Genomic DNA, 23,965 nt, shown 5'->3' with positions numbered 1-23,965 from the left:
AGATATAAGGCATGCTTATTTTATATTTTATCTTAATATTTTTTATATTGCATATTTTAATTTTAAGAAAAACTAAAATATATTAATAAAAATATATTATATATAGCCGTGTCGTGTCCTAATCTTTTTATAATTTTCGTGTCGCCGTATCCGTATTCATGCATCATAATTTATAGTATATATGTATATACATATAATATATATATATAGCAACCCCTCCCTCCCCGCTTAGTCGACCGCCCCTCTCCCCCATCAACCGAGTAGATCGCTCTGGTCCCCCCTCCCTCTTCCCGCCGTCTACCCCTACCTCCACTACCAGGTGCGCTTTTCCTCCCCCTCCCCCTAACCCCCATCATCGATACACGGCCCCTTCCCTATTCGATATTGTTTTTATATTTTAATTTTATGAAAATTTGAAAACATACATAATAAAAGAAATATATCATATACAACCGCCTCAATGCCATATAATGTCTTAATTTTTTGAAATTTTTTTGTGTCGTTGTGTCCGTCTCATATATGTCCGTATATATATGTTCATGCATTATAAATTAATTGAAGACCAACAACGATTAGTGCTGGGCATAGAGGACAAGCCCGGGCCTCCAACTACTAAAATAAATAAAAAAATAAATGGTAAAATTGAGCTAATAATCAAAACACTCAAAATGAACAAATTAAGTGTTTATTTGAAGCATTTGCGGCAAGTGGGACACACAACCCAGTAAATTTCACCAAGAAACGGATCAATTTTGCAAGAATCTCCAAGACTGAAATCTATCAAGAATCATGCTAGCATCGAACTCGACCACTACTTTTGTAGTAGAATCATAGAAAGAGTGTCTAAGATAACGTGTATATGTCAAAGAGTATACAATAAAGACGACCTTCAAATCCGTGGCGAAAAGTCCCTCTTTTGGCCCGACAGTTGTTCCCATTCTCGACTTTCTGCAAAGGCCCTTCAGACTTCAGAGAATCACCTTGAGCTACTGTGATTTTCCCAGGATCCCGTTATCAGCAACACCGTCGCGGAAATCTTGATAGGCCTGTACGCCTCGTAGCAAACTCGAAGAAGATTCATTTGAACAGAAGAAGTAGCAGAACACGGTAAGGATTTGGGGGGCAGCGGAGGGGATTTCACGTTGAGTTCGGAAAGAAGAGATGGGGAATCCGAAGCAGAAATGGACATCGGAAGAAGAAGAAGCGCTGCGGGCCGGCGTGGCGAAGCACGGCGCCGGTAAGTGGAAGAATATTCAGAGAGACCCTGAGTTCAACCACCTCCTCTTTGCTCGCTCCAACATTGATCTCAAGGTATGAATTAACATTTATGTATTGTGCATATCTGACTATTCACTTGCTTGTTTATGTACATATTGGGTGTGCTTTTACTTAGCTGTATAATTTCTTGGTGCTCCTGAGCATATTAATAGAATAGCTGCTGTTTGGTTTCTAAAGTTTATCTCTTGGTGCTTGCTATTTGGGCATTGTGGGAGGATAAATTGATGGAAAAATTTGAAACTGGTTGGAACAGAGATGAATTAGATATGGATTTGAGGTATTGCCTATGCACCTGCTAATAATGGAACAAACATTCACTTTAGCTATAAAACAAAAGGACAACAGTTGCTAAGGCTCGCTCTGAGAACTTCCATAAAAAACTTAAGTAATCTTCTCTTTGTTAAGAGAAGAATTTTCTATAAAAATTGTGTCATTGTGTTTTGGTAAAAAGAAGCACCTTTTCAGAATCTTTGCGCTAGTTTAAATGAATTTTCTAACTACTGCAATGGTGAGTAACTGACTCGATGTGTAATACAAAACATATGTTTTCTTGGGATGCTTATTCAACCACTAACTTTTTTTTGAAATATTTGAGTCCCAGTACTAGGGACATTATTAAAAATAATAATCTCACTAAGTCACTAACAATATATTAAAAAAGTATTTCCAAGTTCCAAGTGCATATATTCTGGATTGTTATATAATTTTCATTCTTTAGTTCTGTTCTGAGTTTCATGTGGAACTTGTATTGGTGTGTCTCTGAGAGGAGAAATTTCTTACCACCTCCCTAGGTGGGACAAAAACCCAATTTTTCCATATTTCTTGTTCCTTTCACATAAATTTGTTCGTTAATTCTGGATGTTGTTACTGTTTGTAGACTAAGATGTGGCTTTCTACAACGTGAGCATGTGCATATATTGTGCTCTTTAAAGCAATGTTATTGACTATGAGTTGTGATTTACTCTATTATATTGTTGAAACAAATGAAACCTTCTATGATAAATAGAACTAATTCAGGTCTAACTGTGGTCTTCTTTGGCTTGTGCAGGATAAATGGCGGAATTTGAGTGTGGCAAATGGTCAAGGCCCTAGAGATAAAGCAAGGACACCAAAAGCGAAGGCAAATCCTACTGATTCCCCTGCTACTCCACTGCCCATCACACAGACCTCTGCTTCTGTCACTCCTTCTTCACAGGATGCATCATCGGATGTAGTTATGTTAGATTCCTCGAAGCCCTTACCTGAAGGAAATAATGCGGCCAAGTAAGCTATACTTCTATGCTATATTCAGAGTTGTTGATAAAGATAAAAAATGCTATCATATTCTATATTTATTGTTCCGGCATGGTGCTGTGGTTATTGCTTGATCTCACATGACTCACTAATTTGATGGAGATTTTAATGGTGCAGATACTATTGGTGGGTTCATAGCAACTCTTGACTGTTCAGTTTGATATATTCATTAGACTGATAGTTTATGAGCTTGTAATCTGACCAACACATAAGGCCATTTATTGATTAGATGTTTGTTGTATGCATGAGGTTGGTTGCATACGGAGTCAGTTTTATGAGTTTGTGATTTTGTATCTTTTCGTGAATGCATAAGACTGTTTATGCATAAATGATATTCACCATCTTGGTTAAGCAAAAAATCACAGCTGAAAATACTTTAAATAGGCGCCGAGGAGAAAGGGTATCTAGCATATGGCTATATGGTTTCAACTGTTATTGGGTTAGGAACTCTACAAATACTTTTCTTCAAATTTCTTGTGAATGAACATTCAAAACTGGATGCAGCAACTGAATGCTACGAGGGAATTTTATGTTGGTTTACTTGTATCTAAGTTGGTTTTGTTCTAGATGTTCTTCTTTCCCATTATGTAGGATTTGTTATATTTTTTAGCTTAGCCCTGGATAATACATGGATGAGCTAGAGTGAGGGTGCGAAGAACGGAGGAAGAGGAAACAGTATAAATGTAGTAGTTTTGGTTATGCGGGTTTTATTTGAAGAAATGAACTCAAAACTGGAGGAGTTGATACTCCTAACTTTTATCAACACTGGTAATTCTCCATTTAAGAATGCATCATAGTAAATACATGGTCACTTGTAAGCTTCAGCTTGACATGCTTAAATAAATGAAGAGAACCATTTGTAGTTGGGGAATCACAGTTGTGAAGGCAATTTGCTGTGTTGATTCCAAGAATCAATGACCTTTGAAAAAATAACGGAGCTCCCTTTTGGTACATGATTTTTCATGCAAAACATTCTGAATAACTTTTACATTCATTTCTTTGATGACAGTCACATATTTATGGTTGACTTTGCCAATGCCCATGTTAATGGGTGGGAATCTACTATGGACCTCTAGAGCAATGTCCTTGGGTATTTTCTAAGGAAATATTTGCCCTTCTGTAGACGTTGTGATGAATACAGTAGATAAAAACAGTCCGGAGTGACCAAATAATTTATCTTTGATGTGACAGTTTTATCTGCTTTGTTGAGCAAACCGAATTACATTATTCTATTTACTCAATCTTTCTTAGGGTCTGGTGGAGGCACAAGACGAGATTGATAATAATGTTTCTTCTTTTGCTTTGGTGGTGGGGAATTCTAGGGCGGGATAGGAGTGGTCAGACTAGGATGATAATTACAGTGGTTGAGAAATCTTACCTTGCAATGGCTATAAGTTTGGTTGTAGTATTGCATTATGCTAGAGTTTAATTAGCGATGATGATGTTGGTATATCAGGTGGGTGTTTAGTGTTACAGAATGTTGGTATATCAGGTGCGTGTTCCGTGTTTCAGAAAGATGGTGGGCAAAATGGGTATTTTCATTTTCGTATTCAATTCTTGGGTGCAAGTGAAGACCAACGCTCTTAAAATTGCTGAAAGGAAAGGAAGAAAGAGGAATGAACCTCAAAGTCTTGACAAATCTTGGAAATTCTGTAGCCATTATGTTACCAAATCCACGATCTTAATTGAACAGGATATATTTTCCCATATCCTCTGCCATTGCCTTTTCCCCCTTTCTATGTTCTAGTAGCCTTTTTGCCCTTGGCTTTAAATGCATGACACAATTGCTTTCTTTTCAGGTACAATGCAATGATATTTGAGGCGTTGTCTGCTCTTAAAGAGCCAAATGGATCAGATTCTAGTGCAATTGCTACTTTTATTGAGGTTTGCCTCTAATATTGTTAGTGATTTCTATACCACGTATTGCTTAGATTGGTTAGAAGTACTAATTAGTTTGAAAATGAACCACTGGAGGACCACCATTTTGGAATGGAATAAAAGTTGTGTTCTCAAGATAGAGTATCCACTAATGCTTGATAAAAGCGCTGCAAGTACAGTGTCTAAGTGTGTTGATTACGTGGATAATCACCCGAAGTTACAAATGGAAGAACACATATCAGATAACAATTTTTGCTTGTTGCTAATGCACACTTGCAAGGAATCAGATTTTAGCATTTGAATAGTATCTCTTGAAGTTTGATGACTTGATGTTTATAACATGACTTTGGCTTGTATTTTGATTCCTTCGCCTCATAAGAAGACTTGATTGTTGCACGTATTGCTGGTTCCAGTATGTCAATGTTGCTCCCGGTCTCTAATTTTTAACAAATATTTTCTTTAGAAGCTCGAGAACAAGAATTGAACTCTATGAGATCTATCTGAAAGTCTTTGATTTTCTTTTTCTTTTCCTGGCTGATCATACTTGATGTTTCCTGTTAAAGAAGAGGAGTGTCAATATCTGTGATGCATAACCATTTCTTCCCCCCTTTAGTTCTGATTTGACTCTAACAGCCGCTATGATCTTTATAAATTGCTTACGAGGCCACTTGTGTGTCTTTGGTGAGAGAGAACTATGTGTTGAAATTTTAACCCCATTTTATACAGAACTTTAAAGAATCCTTTGTAGATTTTGTCAATTGTAGATCATATATTTAGAATAGGAGTCCTTGTGTATTTCTGTGGATAAGAAAGTAAGGAAGCTTTTTGGATTAATTGAAATATTTACTCATGCACGATATGTTTTGATAATGCACTGTTTTATACCAATTTTTCGTCCACTGTGTAAAACCTCTTGTGCTGAATAAGATATTGGATTTATACTTATATTGTCGATTCAGAACTCATGCACAATGTATGTCGAGAATGCATTGTTCTCAAACCATTTTGTCTCTCTCCCATTCTGAAAATTTGATATATTTTGATTTATTCTCATATTGTTGATTGCAAAAGATAAGTATTTTTCCTTTTCTGTTTTCTTACACTTCATACAGCAACGGCAGGAGGTTCCACAAAATTTCAAAAGGGTGTTGACTTCTAGATTGAGGAGGCTTGTGCAACAAAACAAACTTGAAAAGGTGATTCTGCTTCTCATCACTTAACCTGATCTGCCTAGTGCTAGGTTGTAGGTTTTACACTGAAATGCACTTGCAATTGTACTTCTAGACGATGTTGTGTCATTTTGAGGACTTCCAGTTTAATATTTCTGCATGTTTTCGTTTCTCTTCTGTCAGATATTGGTTTGCAGTTCACCTGGTGATCTGAACTTTTTGTTGATGAAATTACCAGTAGTTACGTGACTCCTGAAAATTGTCTTGATTGAATGGCGTGATTCTAAAATGTCAAGAATTACATATCTCACATTTACATCAACATATCTATCCTCTACAAGAATTGAAGAAAATAGCCACCTTCTTGCACTTATGTTTATGCTTTGCATATTAACGATGCTTCTGTAATAATGACAGGGGCAGAATTAGTATTTGCCTCTCCAACTTGTATGAAAATGAACTCAAGGTTTTCTATTTCTTGTTTTCTTTTTTTTTCTTTTATATTTCTTAAAAGTGGTGTATTTAGTGAACTTCAGTAATTGATTATGCAAATTATCCCTGACATCAGAGGGTTATAAAATTGTACGTAGTGAACCACTAGCCGACCCCACCACTGCTATAAACACCTGATTGGATTATAAATGTAACTAAATCAGTTCTTTTACAAAATTAGCTAAACCAGGTTGCATTAATGAGTATGTTAGCATTTTATCTTGTTTGGATCTCTGGATATTCCTTTTTGTACATCTTCCTGTGTTCAAATTATCGTTCAACTTCCATGGTGGTTGTTGAAAGGCCAAGTTGTAATTGGTGGAATCACTTTGTTTTATTTTCTTGTCATTGTATTGGCAACTCGAGTCTTGGCTTCCTCGATAATGATAAGGGCGGGCTTTCTTGTGCTGCTCATATGAAGTCTTTAACATTAAAACTTTTTCCTCGTTTAGCCTCACATCCATTCCAATCTTGAGCTTTTCACTTCCAGGTTCAGAATTGCTACAGATTAAAAAGAGATTCACAGGTAGATGCAAAGAGCCCCGCCATGAGACAGACAGATACACGGCCCAGACAAGTTCAGAGCATTGGGTATCTTGGAGATACAGTTGAAGATGCTGCAATTTCTGCTGCTTACAAAATTGCTGAAGCTGAAAACAAATCATTTGTGGCTGCCGAAGCTGTGAAAGAGGCAGAAAGGGTTTCTACAATGGCTGAAGACATGGAATCTCTCCTGCAGTTTGCCACAGATTGTGTCTATCAAAGTAAAAACTACTTTCTTTACCCTTTTCTCTTCCTTAGAATTATAACTCATCTTCCTTTCAGTAGTTTTATTTTCTTGAAGAATCGTAATACGTCTCTTCTTTTCTTCACGTTGACAGGCGCACATGGTGAAATTGTGCTAATGGCATAGGTTACTACTGATCCCTTCTTTCAGAAATTCTGTAAATAAATATTATGTGTTCGCTTTACTTCTGGAAATGAAGCGAATCTATCTTCTATTGCATTAATTATTCGTTTATGAGAAAATCACGAGATGTTTCAAGCTTGGCCTTGGGTCGTAGAAGTGTGAACGAGTCGAGTTGATTAGCAAGATTTCCAGTACACTGATGATCTCTGAGCAAGCTGTGTTCCAAATGACCGGAGTTGAGTTGGCAACTGAAATGCTGGGCTTGAAGATAAAAGAGAAATGCCCAATCTTTCTTGAAATGTTTGAAGCATTCTTGTATGTAAGACTTCCATATTTCTTCGTTTTCTTTAAGAAAATCATTCTCTATTTCTATAATAGATATGGCGTGTTTCATTGTTCAGCGTTTTTTTAATGGGATTGAGAATGTTTCTCCTTTTCCCAAGCCAATAAAAACGCATCTCACCTGTCTTAAACTATAATTTAACCATTTTAAGCTCACTAACAATAAAGATGACATTTTTGCCATAAAACCTTAGCTTTTATTATTATTATTATTATTGCTTTGAATGCCTATTTTGAACTTTTGCTTTATATGAATGCACACAAAAAAAAAAAAATTATCTTTTTACAAGAATTATTATTTTAAAAATTATATTTCAGTAATTATTGATAGTTTTTTTTTTAATCTTTTGTAATTATTTATAAGCTACAATGTTAAATTGAAAATGCTTTGAAAAAAGATATCCTCAATGGTCAATTTATATTTATTATATTTTTTTAATTTCTTCAACTAAACATGATATTAAATTTATCATATGAGATTTTACACATACAATACACGTAATTATTATTGACCATTAAAGAATGATGAGATTTTACACATATAATACGAACGTAAAATTCAATATCATATAATGAATGATGAAATTAATTATTATTTTATTTTTCATCGCATTTAATCTCGTCATTCCTAATCTTTATCACACAAATCAAATAAGACATAATTATAAGATTTTTATTACAAATATTTTATAAGTTTTGTGATTTTATTTTATTTAAAAGATGAATTCATCGTCTCATGACTCCAACAATATCGTAAAAAATACTTATAAATAAATTCATTCTTTTTACTTCTACTGATAAAAACAAACATCTTATAAGCCAATGTACTCAAAATGTTGAAGGGTGCCTTGAGATTTCGTAAATGAATTAGATGTCATGTGTTTGAGTTACATTAGATGTGTGTTGTTATTAAAAAATATTAATATAATTATAAAATTATTTAAGAAAAAAAATGGGTTAACAAGCAGCAAACGTCGTCGTTGTGTAGCGCGCCAATTCCCCTCAAATTTCCGCCCTAACAGTTCACAGTCCAGCAGCACAGGTCTGTGTGAACCCGGGAAGGAGTGGAGGAACCGGAAACGGTAGTGGAACAAATGGATTGCAGAAATTGGGACGAAGACTTGTACAGAGACGCCATTTTACAGGAGAGAGAAACCCTTTCCCGGACAGTTTTCCGGACCGCCTTTGCTCCCAACACTAACCCTAACCCCAATTTCGACCACATCGTCACCGCCTCGAGCGATGGCTCCATTGCCTCCTACTCCATTTCCTCTTGCCTCGTAATTTTTCACTTTTTTTTTTGATGGTTTATGTGTACACTGCACTGAATTTTTGTTCTGAACTTGTTTGACCTTTATTCTTTTGTGGGTGGCAGGCGATGGGTTGTGGAAGTGGGAGAAGTCAAAAGTGAGTTTGATTTATTTTTGCATTAGTTTGTTTGATATTCTTTTGCTAATTATTTATGCATATTGGATGTCTGGGTAAACGGGTTTGTGTTTTTGTGAAGTTGGTTAGTGGCGGAACCGGATTTTATGATTCAAGGGCACGATGGACCGGCTTATGATGTTAAGTTTTACGATGATTCTTTGTTGTTGAGGTATTAGTTCATATTCTTGACTGGTTACTGCTTCTCGTTGTTGTGTGCTTTTACTGGTGGGAGATGTTCTTGTCTTGTATTATTCAGAGTGCAGCTTCTTGTGGTGCACACTAGATTCTTTTTATAGGACAGTTATATATGGTTATTGTATTAAGGGTCTCATCATATGTAAAATACAATTTTTATCTCGAGGAATTTGTTTCTGTCATAATATCTGTTGACTTTGTCTGCATTATCTAGTTGTGGCGATGATGGTCGGATTCGAGGATGGAAATGGAAAGAAATTTTAGGAAGTGAAGCACCTGTGCAAGGTAATCCATCATTTAGATTAAAAGAGGCTCTTCTAGGAACAATCTTTGCATGATTTGATTATGCCATGTTAAACTTGCTAGTGCTGTAATTCTAAGGCATTTTGTATTAGTTATTTTCCTCTTGCTTCCTCTGCTGGAATTTGAACTAGTTGAAGTTCCAAAACTCAACGCGTACTTTACAGCTTAGATCAGAACTAATACTAAAGGGTAACTAAAACTATATTGTGGTTTTATACCTAGTTGAAGTTCCAAAACTCAACGCGCACTATACAACTTAATCAGAACTAATGCTAAAGGGTAACTAAAACTATATTGGACATTTGGAAATAGCCTCCAGTGTGAAGTGCAGAGGTCACTAGAAAAGCTTATTTTAAGGCAGTCACAGGTCAAATTTTATGAAGTTCCCTTTTACTTATATGCTTTTTGGTTCCTAGCTTTGCCATGAGGTATCAGCCTCTGATCATGTGTTAGACATTTTTAACAAAATTTTCTGCTTCAATTTTTCCTGTAACCATAGAAGTATCCTATCAGACATAGCTTTAACTTCTTGCTTGTCCTGTTTTTCATTCATTTGTTTTTGCAGGATGCAAGTTGAAGCCAGTACTTGACTTGGTGAATCCTCAACAGAAGTTAGTTATCTGATTTGAAATGGGTTCTAAGATGGCAAAATTAGCTTAGGGAAGCCTTTTCTTGTGGTCCAGTCCACTGTCAAGTCTTGGATGTATATATATTGCATGATGGTTATTACAATGTATTAGATTCTTGAGAACCCTATTAATCCCTCAACAAGTTAATCGATATGACTGATCTTGGAATCTATATAATCTTATCATAGAATGATTTGGCATGATGCAAACTTCATGTTTGACTGGTTAAAGATTCAAGAGGAATGAATAGTTTGGATGGACATAGGACATGGTGTTCTGGGATTCGTTGGCAGGATTGTCCTATTTCATGTGAAGTGTGGAATTAAATTTCACACCACCAAGTAGAAATCTATCTTGTCTTTCTCCTACATTCGCTGATGTGAGTTTTCTTGTCTTTTTTCATTCTACTAGTGCCTTATGTCCATATCGTATAATCCTTGTACCTTATAGTGTATTGAAATGCCATTGTCTTATTTGCTCTAGTTTGCTTGTCTGCCAGATCCACAAGTGCCAGTTGCTTCATGTATTTTATTCTTTTGTTGTTTATCACCAACTTTCTTGTATTATTTATTCTCGTGCAGAGGTCCGTGGGGTGCACTCTCTCCAATTCCAGAAAATAATGCTATTGCAGTTGATTCTAAGGTTTGGATACCTTTGCTTCTTTTCTACAGTAAGCTGCTTGTTGAGTTTTAATATTGAACGGCATATCCTTAAATTCCACTGTTTTGACATGTTTAGTATATGGTGATTTATCTTTTATCCAGAGAACAGACCTGATAAATTTTTTGTAGCTTTAGGAGACGAGAACAGAGTGAAACGAGTGAACGCAAGCCATTCTTCTATAATATATATATCCTGTCACTTTAGGAATAAGCTATACCAGAGTTATTTCATTCATAATTTCAGATCCCTTGAGAAATTCACATATATTTACCTCTCACTACATAACAGGACTAGTTTCTTTACACCTCTATCTGGATTGTGATCATGTCACTTGATAGTGCTATATTTTTCCTAGCTAAAAGGGAGAATTTTTGTGGTATAAATGATCATGCATGAATTTCTATTCAATTGACTTGTATGAAGTAATGCTCAGAGCTAAATTCTTGCTAATCTTGGTCCTAGGACTGAGGGCTAAACTATTTGTTTTACTGACTTCCCAGATTATATTAGCCTATCATATTAATTTGAGTACTTAACCTTGCGCCTGTTTTTTCATGCTGCCGGTTTTTCATGTCTAGTATGTATTTATATAGATTTCGTCATTGGTTGTAGAGTGGATCCGTATATTCTGCTGCTGGAGATTCTTATGCGTATTGCTGGGATATGGTATGCATTATGATATGATTTTTTTTCTTGTGTTCACTGAAAATAAACTTGAAAGGAAGTGCGAATAGCTGACATCTTTAATAATTTGTGCCCTGGCGATCAGGAGAAATGCCAGGTCAAGATGATTTTCAAAGGGCATTCAAACTATCTACATTGTATTGTTTCCTGCAATTTGAGCCATCAGGTCATACTTTTCCTTGTTCGTCTTGGTACTCTTTTATATTGAATGTTCTGAACCTAATGTTAATCTATAGGTAGTTCAGTTTCAGCTTTCCTTTCCTTTTCGTTTTATAGTGTTTCATAATTCATACAGCAATATATTTTTATGGATCAAAACTGATTAATGCTTACCATACATTTTGCATAATTTTTTCCTGAAATGAATTGCCACCCATCCTAATCCCAACCCCATCTTCCAAATCACAGAAAAGTCAGAAAAAGAAAAATGAAAGAAACAAAGGTTGGTAATAGAACTCCCAGTGGCTTCGAATATTTGAGAAACTGAAGTTACTGGAAAGATCAGAAATATGTCAATGCTAAATGGTCTAATAGTAAGTGCTTTATGCTAAGATTTGTTCGGAAGGAAGCTGAAGCTGGGGATATTTGTGTATAAACTGAAGTTGTACTTGGGACTTCTATGTTTAAAGTTTGTTGTTTATTTCACCTTCTCTTGGTTGTATTTCAGGTCATAACTGGTTCAGAAGATGGTACTGCACGCATATGGGGTACCTAATTTACTGCGGCTCTGACCATCTTGCATGTTTCTTGTGTTTGTGCTGCTTGTCTAATTAGGAGCTGTGTAGCTCGTCCATTTGTTTATCAATACATTTGACTTGATTGAGTTGTGATGTTGTGTAGATTGCAAAAGTGGGAAGTGTATCCAAGTAATTGATCCAGAAAAGGATGAGAAATCAGAAGTATCATTTCCATGTGTCAGTTGCATTGCTCTTGATTCAAGTGAGAGCTGGTTGGTAAGAGATCATGCACTGAAGATCTTGAATAGTGACCATTTGTTTCCGTTGCTGCTGTGTATATCTTTACTTCCAATTTTAATGCCTGATATTACATTATAGATTGATAGGTACATGCATAGACAAGACAGAGAAATACTTTGTCTCCAGCTACTTCCTTGTACTTGTGATTTGCTTTCTTTTAGTGGCAACCAAACAAATTTTCCATACTTCCTAGAGAAAAATTGATTTTGTTTACTTTTCTAGTTGCAACTAGCTAATAAGTTTAGTTAACTAGATTAATGTAGACTTTCCTATCCATGTCGGCGATAGGGGTTACAGAAGAATACCTTTTTCCTCAACTCCACCTTTAGTTTATAGTTTTGGAGTAAACCTATGAACTTGTTCTGGTGAACATGCAGTAGCAATACTTTTGAACCCATCATACGACCTCTCATATATCTTAACTTTTACAGGTTTGTGGAAAGGGCCAGTCCTTATCACTTTGGAATCTTCCTGCTCGTGAATGGGTTTCAAGGGCCAGAACTCGTGCTCCTGTCCAAGATGTTCTATTTGATGAAAATCAAGTGAGTCTGTCGTATCTTCATACTGGTCCATATAGTTTTCCCTGTCAGTTAGCTCAGAGCTCATTGTATTTTTCAGAGGCCAATATTTATGGGTCCAACTGTTCCCTTAAACAGGATATTCATTGAAGCACCGTGTTTGAATCATATTGATTTCTTGATACACATATGAAGGCTGTTCTGACTTGGTTGAGTAATTTTACTTCCAAAGTCTAATGTTTGTATATCTCCTCCGCCCCTTCTTCCCCTCTTTATCATTCCCTCTTCACTAGCAGAAATTTATAGAAAGTTGTCATGGTGTAAAATCCGATAACTTCCCACTGCTGAAATTGATACATTTCCTTTGAAGAATTACATGTTGAAAATTCTTTATCATTTTTGTTTCTTATGTTGCCTTCCATTGCATGCATTATAGTTGCTGATTAAAGCTTGAGCTTTGAACATATTTCAGGAAATGTTTTTCCCTCTTTGCTGGTGATGCTTATGATATTTTTAGCCCCCACATTTGATATGGCCATTGCCTGCGTTTGTACTTCTTTCTCAGCTGTGTTTTCATTCATGTTGTTCTGCTTTCAGTTCTTCTTCTCCCTGACAAAGATTGTTATTTCCTCAGATTTTAGCTGTTGGAGCAGAACAATTACTTACACGATTAAACATGAAAGGAGAAATTCTTTCACGGATTCAATGTGCTCCTCAATCTGCGTTTTCCATTTCTTTGCATCCCTCCGGAGTAAGTCCTCTTTTAATACCTTCTTCTTTGCGATATTTTTTGGTGTAACTTTTTTGCTTCTGCTACTATATTTTTGCTGACATATGCCTGTTGATTTCATTGCCTAACTGAAACACTTTGTCAAAAGACCAGACGTTTTATGAAAAATTTTCAGTTGCATGTTTCAGGTTAAGCCCACACATCTGCTCATCTTCATGCATATCTTCTGTTTGTTTTCCAGGTAACAGCTGTATCTGGTTATGGAGCGCTTGTAGACATAGTCTCACAATTCGGAAGCCATTTGTGTACATTCCGCTGTAGAGGGCTATAAGTAGCATCGAAGCACGTTGATCATTATCAACTGTAATTTTATGAGTTTTGGCATCTATGCCCCAAACTTTTATTGATAGGTAAAGAATTTTGTGCTGCCTTTGGATATGATAAACATATTGTGCTTTTGAGTCGTGTATTTGGAGTACTACTTTTCTTCGGTCATATTTTCTTCACTTTGAGCAGCTAAATCTGCTATTTTTGCCTTGATATGTGTTATAATCTTTCATGCTCCTACTCAAATGTGTTTTCTTTTCTTTTACCCCCTTATCTTTCTCCTTTTTCCTCCTGTTCCCGAGTAGAGTTTGATCATTGAATTTATGTGCGATTCAAGCAATCTAATTTGAAATTCTTGAGAGCACGTTGGAGGCCAGAAAAAAAATGAAAGAAACAAATTGGGTTTGTTACCATTAGGCTCATGAGCAGAATGTTAGCTTGAGCTTACCTTGGCAAACTTTTGTTACTCTTTAGGAGGCATGCGCCCCAGATAAACTACCCACCTTATCTATCATCGTAGAATATGTTCATAGGACAGATTATGGTTCTTGGGTGTCCAATCAATTAATCCCCCAATTGGGGGAGTTTAAGCGAAAAGAAAATAGGCTGAGGGGAAAGCTGCTATATTGAAGGTTTTGCTTGCTTGCTCCAATGCTCATTTAGTTATGAAACGAAGCACTTCGTCTATGGGCATTGTAGAAAGGATAGAGTATGACCCCAATCGTTCTTCTTGAATTGCTCCGTTAGTATTGGGTTGGGGGAGAAAATGCAACACGATAGAAGTGTTGGCTTCTTTGAAAAGGAGACTCGAATCTACCATGACCACCATCCACGGTCCATTTGCGTACTCTTCGCTGCCTGTTCATTTGGTTCACGTTTTATAATGCATAATTACATGTTTGATTTCTCATATAAGAGTTTTATTAAGACCAAGTTTGGTTATGAGATAGTATAACTCACCTCTATACATAATCCCATCTATTATTGAAAGTACAATTACAAAATTTTGTTATCTAAATGCCCTCCACCGTCTTCTTCTTCTTCTCTCTCTCTCATTGAACGTCTGATTCTGTCTTATATGAATTGGGGGGTGGGGGTAGATGGAATATATCCCACAAACATTTTATTTTAAAAATTATATTTTAATAAATACTGAGAGGTGTTTTCTTTTATATCTTTTATAATTCTTCACAAACTACAGTTTTAAAATAAAAAATAATTTTGAAAAATACTCTTAATGGTCTTTGTACATTTAATCATATTTTATAATCTGTTTAACCAAACACCAGATTAATTATAATTCAATTTTTCATGCCATTCAATCTCATCATGCTTAATTCTATTACACGAGGCCTAAATTCTATAATGTATGTAAAAATTCTTACAAACTATTAACAACTTATATTGGTAGTTGAAATAATAAGAGTTGATAAATTTTGAAGTGGGTGGACTAGGGTTGAAATTAGTTTTGTAACAAAAAATTGAAACTTTATCCAGTTAGTGTTATGCCACCTTGTCACCATACAAAAAATGCCTAATGTGGCTTCCAAGTGCCCATTAATAATAGCGAATTATTCAATATACTTGAATAGGAAAAAATTCAAAATTGAGAAAGCAAAAAGTTGTAGAACAATGATACAAAAAGCGTCATGTTCAAGTTGATAGAGTAGCCCGTAAATCTTGGATGACTATCCAATTTAGATATTGGGAGTGGTGGATCTTGGATCAACCCAAATTCAGAACAACAAAGGCTAAACCACAACATTAAAGCTCAATGGGCTGGCCCAACCAACCTGTGTCAACAAAAGTTGGCCCAGGCCCATTGGAGCCCAAGTATAGTTTGTTCCATGGCCCTTAGGTTCTTTGAAACCACAAAATCCCTTTTTCCCCTTCCAAATGAAAATCACACATAGTTTTGGGGCAAATGAAATTTCAGAGGAATTCAGGGGTCCTCCTCTCTTTCTTCTCTCTACTCCTCCCCCAAATATTTTTCACTCTCTTTTCTTTCCCTCCATTTTCTTCCCTCTCTTTTGCAGCAAACCTCTAGTCAAAACTTTTACTGTTATTTTCTCTCTATGTCTGTAAGTTTTCCAGTTGATCTTACACTCAATTCTCTGACCAGACAAAGGTGGTGTATATATATCTGCATGTAACGTATTTAGTTCGGCTATTTAGCATGTCATCTGCTCTTCCAAGTGTTGAAACACTCGAATTGTTTTGTCTTTGGTTGTATGCTTTGATTTATGAGTTTGTGGGTTTATGGTCTTGTCCATTTCTAGGGTTTTCTTTAATCTGCAATTCCTATTTGACTTCGACGTTGTTTTTTTTTAATTCCGTTTCCCGATTGTTTGCAATTTCATGCGCCTATTGGAATTAATGGGATTTGCAAGTAATACTTTCCCGTATCGTGTTTTGGAATACAGGTTCATGGTTTTCATTTTACTCTGAATATTGGGTGATTTTTGAGGATTAAGTGGAGGAAGAAGGATTTCTGATAGTTTCAGTTAACTATCTGGAATATTATAAACGGGCTTTAGATTTATGTATAATGTGCTTTCTTGTGGTAATTTTTGATACTTTATGCATGTGTCCGTTTCTGCCAACCTGGTAATGCAGGTTTGCTGTATATTTGAGACGTGACCCCAAAAGTTTTATCTGGGCATTCACCTTGAATGCCACTAATTTTCTGTTTTGGAGGGAAATGACAATCTGCTTTCTTGTTCAATTTTTGGCACTTTGAAGAATAACACTTATTTTGATCTTAGTTTACCACCTAAAATGATTACTAGATCAACCAAATATAAGCAAACGGGGGTCAGTCTTTGAATGTAATGTGGGGAGTGGGAACAGAAATTTATTCTTTTCTCGCCCAACATCCTGCTCATATGCAATCCCAGTGGACGGTGATAAGAGATGGAAATAATGTATGCAAAAGAGTAGAGCTGGGGATGATATGAATATCTCTTCTATTTTCAGAAACTAGCTTGGAATGTCTTAGATGTCGCACAGATTGCATTTTTCGGTACGGGTTATTTTAGTTATAACTGGAATATGCTTGGTATTTGAATATCTATGTCAGGAACTTTGGTTCTTTTTCGGGCGGCACATGCTGTCTCTTTCTCTATTATCATCTTAACTTGCTTTTGTTTCATGTTTACTGCTATTTTGCATATGTGATGTCAATTCAATCTATCGATTCAATCAGTCGCTAGATTCATGATTCAGTTATTAAACTCATGCAAACTCTTGGTGAAAATGATTTTACGAATATAATAATATCTTCATTGTATTAGTTATACAAGATGGTTAGCAAGTTTTCAATTGAACAGAATACTACTGTTAATATTGTGTGCACTTGGAGCTTGAGTCATGATTCTCTGTCGGCATGATCAGAAGTTATTGGCAAGGAATTCAGTTACAAATGCTCCCATTGGAGTTTGTTTGAACATTAGTTCTTATTCATCTTGACTCAGACACATCTGATTACACTGAACAACTGAAAGATGAAAATGAAGGATGCTCTGCATTTTGATACTATTCTTTTGATTAGTCGTATTTTTTATTTGTGCCAGGTTTTTTATTTGTTGTTCACGTTTGGATATTGATGGTTATAGGATCACTGTTGGGCTGCCAGGTAGCTCCTATTGGGATTATGGTTGCTTGATCAGTCATGTTCAGAAGCAGCTTTTAGGTCTCATGATGTTAATACTAAATGACTGCGTTGAATTCCAATGTTCTCCTCATATTAGGTATAGTAATACTAACTTGTACCTTTTCTGTACAACTTAACTGTTACTTATCAAAGTTGCTTTTAGAAATTGACCACAGTGCATGAACTTATAAGTAACTTTTTCTGGGGAAAATGTGTTTGTCAATGCGGTTGCAGAATTTAACTACTCAGGATATGGTTTGAGCAAGAGCATTTTCAGTTCTACCTTTCTTGTGTGCTTGGGAAGCTTCGGTGCTTGATCTGCTATACCTTTATATTAGCAATGGACTGCAACAAAGATGAGGCCATCCGGGCCAAGCAAATCGCCGAGAATAAGATGGAAAATAATGACTTTGAAGGGGCTCGAAAGGTTGCACTGAAAGCACAGAGTCTTTACCCTGAACTTGAGAATATTGCCCAGCTGCTAAGCATCTGTGATGTTCACTGTTCAGCTCAAAAGAGAATGTTGGGATCAGAAAAGGACTGGTATGCAATCCTTCAAGTTGAAAGTTTGGCTGATGAGTTGACCATCAAGAAACAATACCGACGGCTTGCTCTTTTTCTGCATCCTGATAAGAACCGATTTCCTGGTGCAGAGGCCGCATTTAAGCTGATTTGTGAAGCAAATGCAGTGCTTTCAGACCCCACAAAGAAATCTCTATATGACAGTAAGATTAGAGTTACGGTTAGATCTGCTTTTGTAAATCCTCCACCCCATCACATGAATAGAAATTCTCAACTTTACAAGCAATATGGAGCTCAGAACACTGTTCCTGTTGGTCTTAGCAGTCTGAACCAACGTCAAGCAACTCAGCCCAGCATATCTGTCAGGCAGGAAGTGTTTTGGACAAGCTGCCCATTTTGCAGTATAAAATACCAGTACCCTAGAAAATTGGTGAATACAACTCTCCGCTGCCTGAAATGCTTAAAGAATTTCACGGCTTATGAAATAAGTGCTCAAGGTGTTGCCTCGGGCTCCAATTGGGCTCCACATGCTCAACAAGTGCCTGCAAAACCCGGTGTGAGTCAATCTGCTGCTTTTCAACGGGTACCAACTCAGGGTAATTTTACAACCGGTGTTCAAAATGTCAAGGGATCTTCAGCATCATATGTAGGATCTCAGCAGAATGCCAACAGGAGAACTGGTCACCCGGAACCAGGTGCTCGGACGGGTAGTGTTTGCAGAGGTGTACGGTTAGAAAGTGGTACCAACATCAGTCAGCATTTGAAAGCAAAAGGATCAGATGGCTGCAATGTCAATTCTTGGCAGGGTGGGAAGGAAGGTCGAGCATGCAATGGTGATGCAAATAATAGAGGAACAGGGAACCTAAAAAATAAGAGCAGGAGAAGGGGCAGGAAGCTTGTAGTGGAATCTAGTGACAGTTGTGACAGCACAAGTGAATCTGATCTAGAAGATGTGACCATTAAGGATAATTTCTGCAACCCGGCAACTGATGTGAATTCTGGAGCGAGTCGTGTCCATTTGCGGAGATCATCTCGGAAAAGGCAACATGTATCCTACAATGAAGGTGATGATGATGATGACCTTCCAGGTCCTCTCAAGAGACCGCAAGCAAACAAATCATCAGAAGATAATGGAAATGAGAGGATGACTGTGGAAAGTAAAGAAATGGGAACTGTTAAACCTGAAGAAAGTTTGCAAGACAAGGATGGTTACTGTGACAAAGAAGTGAAGGCAAGAGGAAAAGGCGGTGGTATGTCGGGAATTCATGCTGATACAATTGAAATCAAAAGTGACTCTGATCGAGATTCATATTCTAGTACTAATTTAGGTAAGGACATTTGTGACTGTGGAGACCCAGAATTTAGTGATTTTGACAAAAATCGAAATGAAAGCTGTTTTGCTGTAAATCAATTCTGGGCTTGTTATGATTCAGTTGATGGCATGCCAAGATTCTATGCTAAGGTGAGGAAGGTTTGTGCTTCTCCATTTGAATTGAGCATCACATGGTTGGAACCTGATCCTATGGATGAAGCTTATGAGAAATGGATAAATGGTGTGTTACCTGTTGGTTCCGGCAGTTTTAAGCTTGGCAAAACTGAAAAAACATCACTTCTTCTTACGTTCTCTCATCAAGTGAACTTTGGGAAAGGCAAGAAGAGAGGTTCTTTTAGCATATACCCCAGAAAGGGGGAAATTTGGGCTCTTTTCAAGGATTGGGATTTGAGCTGGAGCACCAACCCAGAAAATCATAAAGAGTATAAATATGAGCTCGTGGAGGTGCTCTCAGATTTTGTTGCAGTTTCTGGCATAAGAGTTTGTTACTTGGATAAAGTGAGAGGATTTCTGAGCCTTTTCCAGAGAAGTCGGCACACTGAGACTGACTGTTTTCTTATAGGCTCCAGTGAACTATTGAAGTTCTCCCACCGTATTCCCTGTTTCAAAATGACAGGCGCTGAAAGAGAGGGAGTGCCTGTGGGTTCCTTTGAACTCGATCCTGCTTCCCTACCTCTGAATCCTGATGACTTGTATTACCCTGGCAAACAAAAGATGGAAACCAAGAAAAACATGGACCCTAAAGTTGATCGTCCACCACCCAAGTCGGCTATAAAGAAGGGTAACTTTGTGAAATATGAGAGCAGTAGTAGTGCTCCAAAAGAGTTTGTAGATTTGGAGGGGACTGATAGGTAGATGTCTAATCTCTGGAGATTCCCAGAGGACTAAAGTGTATCAGGCAAGACACAAGTTGAAGTAGTTTTTGTCGTTGTAATGTATAAATATAAATATTAGAAAGACAGGAACAGGGTGTGTGACCTGTCCATGAAAACCAGAATACTTTGTCTTATAAAGCTGTTAAACATTTGTAACTTAGCTATGAAATTCTATCTTCAAGCCAAGCAACAAGGAGCTTACAGTTCCTCAACTGTATAGTATGGTGACTTTTCCTCCACAGGTTCTTTGAAGCAGGACAGTTATGAATTCAGGGATCAAAGGATGGACTAATGGTTTAAGTTTTAGCAAGTTTACACCTGTTTGAGAGCTGTGCATGAAAGTGTGTATTGCACCAGATTCGTATGTTGCAGCTCACTGGGCATAAACATGGTAATCCAAGAGACTGTTGAGAGTTACCGAGCATTGGTTTCAGGTACCATGTAAGAATGTTCATGATATGGTGGTGTTGTTGCTAGGATGCTTTTCATAGAAAGTAGATTGACATGACTGTTACCTGATCTTGTAGTTGCAGATAGATGTTCTGATATTGAGAATTACCCTCCTCAGCTTTTCCATTCCTAGCTTTTCCTCCTTTGTTCCTTATGGACAGACACTTTCTTGAGTTAAGATTGTAAATCATATGTGAAGGGCATCTGACCCTTTCCCAGTTCATATACCCTAATTATAGGGCAATTCCCATCTCTTTAACCTCAGAATCTTCGGAAGCTCTCTTTGTACACTTTGCATGTTTATCATTCCTGAACTCATGATGAAAAATTGAATACAAGAAACCACTTTAATAGATTATACTTAAACTGAAGTTTTCTTCTACTCGTACATCATATACAAGTAGGATTTGGTATTTGCATATTATTTCCATCAATCACAAATCCAATTATGACTTCTTGAATTGACTCCTGTAAGATGTTGAGGGAGATTTTGTGTATAATTAATATTTTTACTGTAGAATTATCCCAAGGCCTTGAATATAAACATTCCTTAGAACACAATAGGAATACAATCATTATCTTAGGTTAATAATTCCCTTTCTAATTTCAGAAAATGGAACAATTTGATATTCAACTAAAAATTGTAGTACAATTTAAGAAAAACCATTTTGCAAGATATTTTTTTTATTTTAAATACTAACATGAATTAAGATGGATTTTAACCAAAAATAAAATAAAATAAATATGTTTTAAGCAAATTTTATATGCACCATTTTGTATTTCTCAAGTTTCAGAACAAATTTGATAAGTTTGTTCTTCATTTTTCGCAAAAAATAACCCATTTTTTAATGCAAATTTTCAGATACTTTTACAAATTCAATTCCCACATTTCCAATTCTTTAGTGTAACTTTTAACCCATAAAATTTCATTATGCATAATTTGGTGTTTTTTTTTCCTTTTTTATTTCATCTACTAATCGTCATCTTTGATCTTAATGTCTCCAAGTGGCAAAATTATATTTTTAAATAATTATTTATTTTTTTCCTCCATTTTCTTCGTATTTTCACTTTCAAAAATTATTTATTTTTATGTCAATCATTCTCAGATTATCATTTCTCTCTTAAGTTTTGTTATCGCTCTCTATTTCAAATATTCTATTAAAAAAGATCAATCAAATAAATGTATACAACAAACGTTTTGGTAAAAAATATTGTTGAACTTCATTAATTAGTGTAGGGGTTTAATTGCAAACCAAGAAATAGTTTAGGGACCCAAAGTGAATTTATCACAAAACCTTTCGAATTCCGATATATTCGGTTCGGATCTGTCACTTGAGAAATTGGATCGGGTTATGTAAGCTTAATTGCGCATATTTGACCCATATATTCTACGTTCACAGGTTGGTCTCTTGCCCGCTATCCCCGGGAATTCAATTTTCGTACACACTACTCAAAGTCCAAGAGTCTCAGCCCTGTTTCTGCAAACCGAACTACAAGAAAGGGAATTGCCCTCGAGGTATTTGAACAATTTCCAGCTTTTCTGGCCGAACTTCGTGATTTTACAAGTTTTTCGGCCTTGCGTTTTCTGTGAATGCAAAAACACCCCACTCATGATTTGTAGAAAAATTGGGATGAGCCATTTGTATGCATTTAATTATGGCGCATTTCGCATGTTTAGTTGATGATATGAAATGGGTTTTCGTTTTTCGAAGTTCCATTTGATGCCAAGTTGAATGCAGGGTACCTGTTCGATTTAATTCGTAACTGGGAAGCTGCAGTCTGTTATTATATTGTATGCGGGATACCCATCTGTCTAACTTTTCTGCTCGGTACCTGTTCGATTAAATGCGTGAAAAAAAAATGTGATCATTGTTGGGCTTGGTCATAAGAATTCCCTTCCATGTTCATATGTTGCTATGAGTATTTTGTTTTTTTGGTGGGTGAGTAGAACTTGTCAAGTTTGAAATACGTATGTGCTGTACTGTCATCTGCATTTGTACTTTTTTATTGCAAATCCGAAGGTAATTTGATCTGATTGAGAGGACTCTTTTTGGGTATTCTATTTAGGTTGTGACCATTGTGTTGTGATGTTGAGACTTGCATGTCGTAAGTTATGTGCTCGCATGAATGGAGGCTGTGAAATCAGGCATTTATCATGTACACAGAGGAGTGCTTTTCACTCTGCTCGGGTAAGCTTTTGCATCAACCTCAACTTTCTGAAATTAAAAGATTCGTACCAATTTTTTAGAAGCTCATTATGCCAAAAAATGAGAAAATAAATTATGTATGGAGTTCGATATGAGGAAGTGAATTTACAGTAACAATGAAACTTGGGTTAACTTTTGGTGGAGCTCGTTTAAGATTTACAGAGTTGAGATATTAGCTATCTCTTTGTATTATTGCAGCCTTGTCTGGCACCAAGAAGCTTTTTTGGGGTAGAAGATTTTCTTGATGATGATAATAGCCGGCCATACACTTATCAGAAAGAGAAGAAGTCAAAGAATCCAAACAAGCATGTATCTTTCAAGCAACGAACTATAGCTTACATGGAACCATTTACTCTGGACGTCTTCATTTCAAAGCGCTTTGTCTCAGCTTCAATCACCCACAGGGTGACATGCAAGCAGGTCGCAGTTGCTGGTACTAACTCCAAAGATATCAAGGCCGCACTCAAATCAAGATCAGATATACCTGCGTGTTTGGCCATAGGTCAGATTTTGGCTGATAGGGCTAGAGAAGCCGATGTCTATACAGCTTCTTATACTCCTAGGGAAAGGGATAAGTTTGAAGGGAAAATTAGAGCGGTTGTTCAGTCCCTCATCGACAGTGGAATTGATATCAAAATTTATCTTGATTGACCAGTTTGTAAGTCTTTTGCATTTTAGGCTTTCACAGAGGGAGAGAGTCTGCAGCTTTTGTTTATGAAACAAGAACTAACTCTAGACCGCAAGATTTCAATGGATTAACCTTATCTTGTCATGCCTGCTGCATTTCTTAATTTGTTATACTATGTAATGTGCTTTTCATGAAGATACCTTTTTCCTTATCCTCACGAGCGCAATGGTTTTGTTTTCAGATGCAAATTTTAGAACTTTTGTAGTGATTTTGTGTAAAAATGAAAATATGCATTTGTTTGTAGATGGTGTTTTCTGGTAGATGTCAAGGGTTGTACTTCGAGTTTTCTAACCTTAGCTCATATATTCATGTACGTACAGTACAGGTATGATATGTATAGGATATAAATGTACTATGTTAATAAAAGTTTATTTGGCATTTACCTATTGAAATGTAGGTTGTACTTTAATTAATGCATCACC

The 23,965-nt window shown here is 36.4% G+C and overlaps 4 protein-coding genes across 10 annotated transcripts; all 4 read left to right on the top strand.

The window, feature by feature from the left end:
• The first annotated feature begins 226 nt into the window (after nucleotides 1–226).
• LOC105161878 (telomere repeat-binding factor 4) lies at nucleotides 227–7,420 on the top strand. 2 transcript variants are annotated; one of them, XM_088880822.1, is made up of 7 exons: nucleotides 227–319; nucleotides 1,005–1,311; nucleotides 2,327–2,541; nucleotides 4,371–4,455; nucleotides 5,562–5,645; nucleotides 6,601–6,874; nucleotides 6,992–7,420. In XM_088880822.1, the coding sequence occupies exons 2-7, from the start codon at nucleotides 1,162–1,164 to the stop codon at nucleotides 7,021–7,023; spliced, it is 840 nt and encodes a 279-aa protein (XP_088736948.1). In that variant the 5' UTR covers nucleotides 227–319; nucleotides 1,005–1,161; the 3' UTR covers nucleotides 7,024–7,420. The 2 variants fall into 2 exon arrangements, with proteins under 2 accessions (XP_088736948.1, XP_011078025.1); XM_011079723.3 differs by lacking the exon at nucleotides 227–319 and having other exon boundaries at nucleotides 690–1,311.
• A 925-nt stretch (nucleotides 7,421–8,345) lies between these two features.
• DWA1 (DWD (DDB1-binding WD40 protein) hypersensitive to ABA 1) lies at nucleotides 8,346–13,984 on the top strand. Its single transcript, XM_011079722.3, has 13 exons — nucleotides 8,346–8,642; nucleotides 8,738–8,769; nucleotides 8,870–8,959; nucleotides 9,200–9,270; nucleotides 9,854–9,899; nucleotides 10,499–10,559; nucleotides 11,193–11,246; nucleotides 11,350–11,430; nucleotides 11,932–11,971; nucleotides 12,105–12,217; nucleotides 12,673–12,783; nucleotides 13,394–13,510; nucleotides 13,731–13,984. The coding sequence occupies exons 1-13, from the start codon at nucleotides 8,457–8,459 to the stop codon at nucleotides 13,818–13,820; spliced, it is 1,092 nt and encodes a 363-aa protein (XP_011078024.1). The 5' UTR covers nucleotides 8,346–8,456; the 3' UTR covers nucleotides 13,821–13,984.
• A 1,726-nt stretch (nucleotides 13,985–15,710) lies between these two features.
• LOC105161875 (uncharacterized) lies at nucleotides 15,711–20,391 on the top strand. 6 transcript variants are annotated; one of them, XM_088880763.1, is made up of 3 exons: nucleotides 15,711–15,897; nucleotides 17,451–17,565; nucleotides 17,703–20,391. In XM_088880763.1, exon 3 carries the CDS (start codon nucleotides 17,809–17,811, stop codon nucleotides 20,176–20,178), a length of 2,370 nt encoding a protein of 789 aa, XP_088736889.1. In that variant the 5' UTR covers nucleotides 15,711–15,897; nucleotides 17,451–17,565; nucleotides 17,703–17,808; the 3' UTR covers nucleotides 20,179–20,391. The 6 variants fall into 6 exon arrangements, with proteins under 6 accessions (XP_088736889.1, XP_011078023.1, XP_088736888.1 ...); XM_011079721.3 differs by having other exon boundaries at nucleotides 17,431–17,565; XM_088880762.1 differs by having other exon boundaries at nucleotides 15,711–15,944.
• A 1,595-nt stretch (nucleotides 20,392–21,986) lies between these two features.
• Nucleotides 21,987–23,627, top strand: LOC105161874 (Ribosomal L18p/L5e family protein). Its single transcript, XM_011079719.3, has 3 exons — nucleotides 21,987–22,164; nucleotides 22,716–22,837; nucleotides 23,054–23,627. The coding sequence occupies exons 2-3, from the start codon at nucleotides 22,736–22,738 to the stop codon at nucleotides 23,504–23,506; spliced, it is 555 nt and encodes a 184-aa protein (XP_011078021.1). The 5' UTR covers nucleotides 21,987–22,164; nucleotides 22,716–22,735; the 3' UTR covers nucleotides 23,507–23,627.
• The last annotated feature ends 338 nt before the right edge of the window (nucleotides 23,628–23,965 follow it).

Source organism: Sesamum indicum, linkage group LG5 (assembly GCF_026168435.1).
Source record: "Sesamum indicum cultivar Baizhima isolate 11 linkage group LG5, ASM2616843v1, whole genome shotgun sequence".
Taxonomy (NCBI): domain Eukaryota; kingdom Viridiplantae; phylum Streptophyta; class Magnoliopsida; order Lamiales; family Pedaliaceae; genus Sesamum; species Sesamum indicum.
The sequence above is the reverse complement of the archived record's forward strand: the minus strand, read 5'-3'. Positions and strand labels throughout refer to the sequence as shown.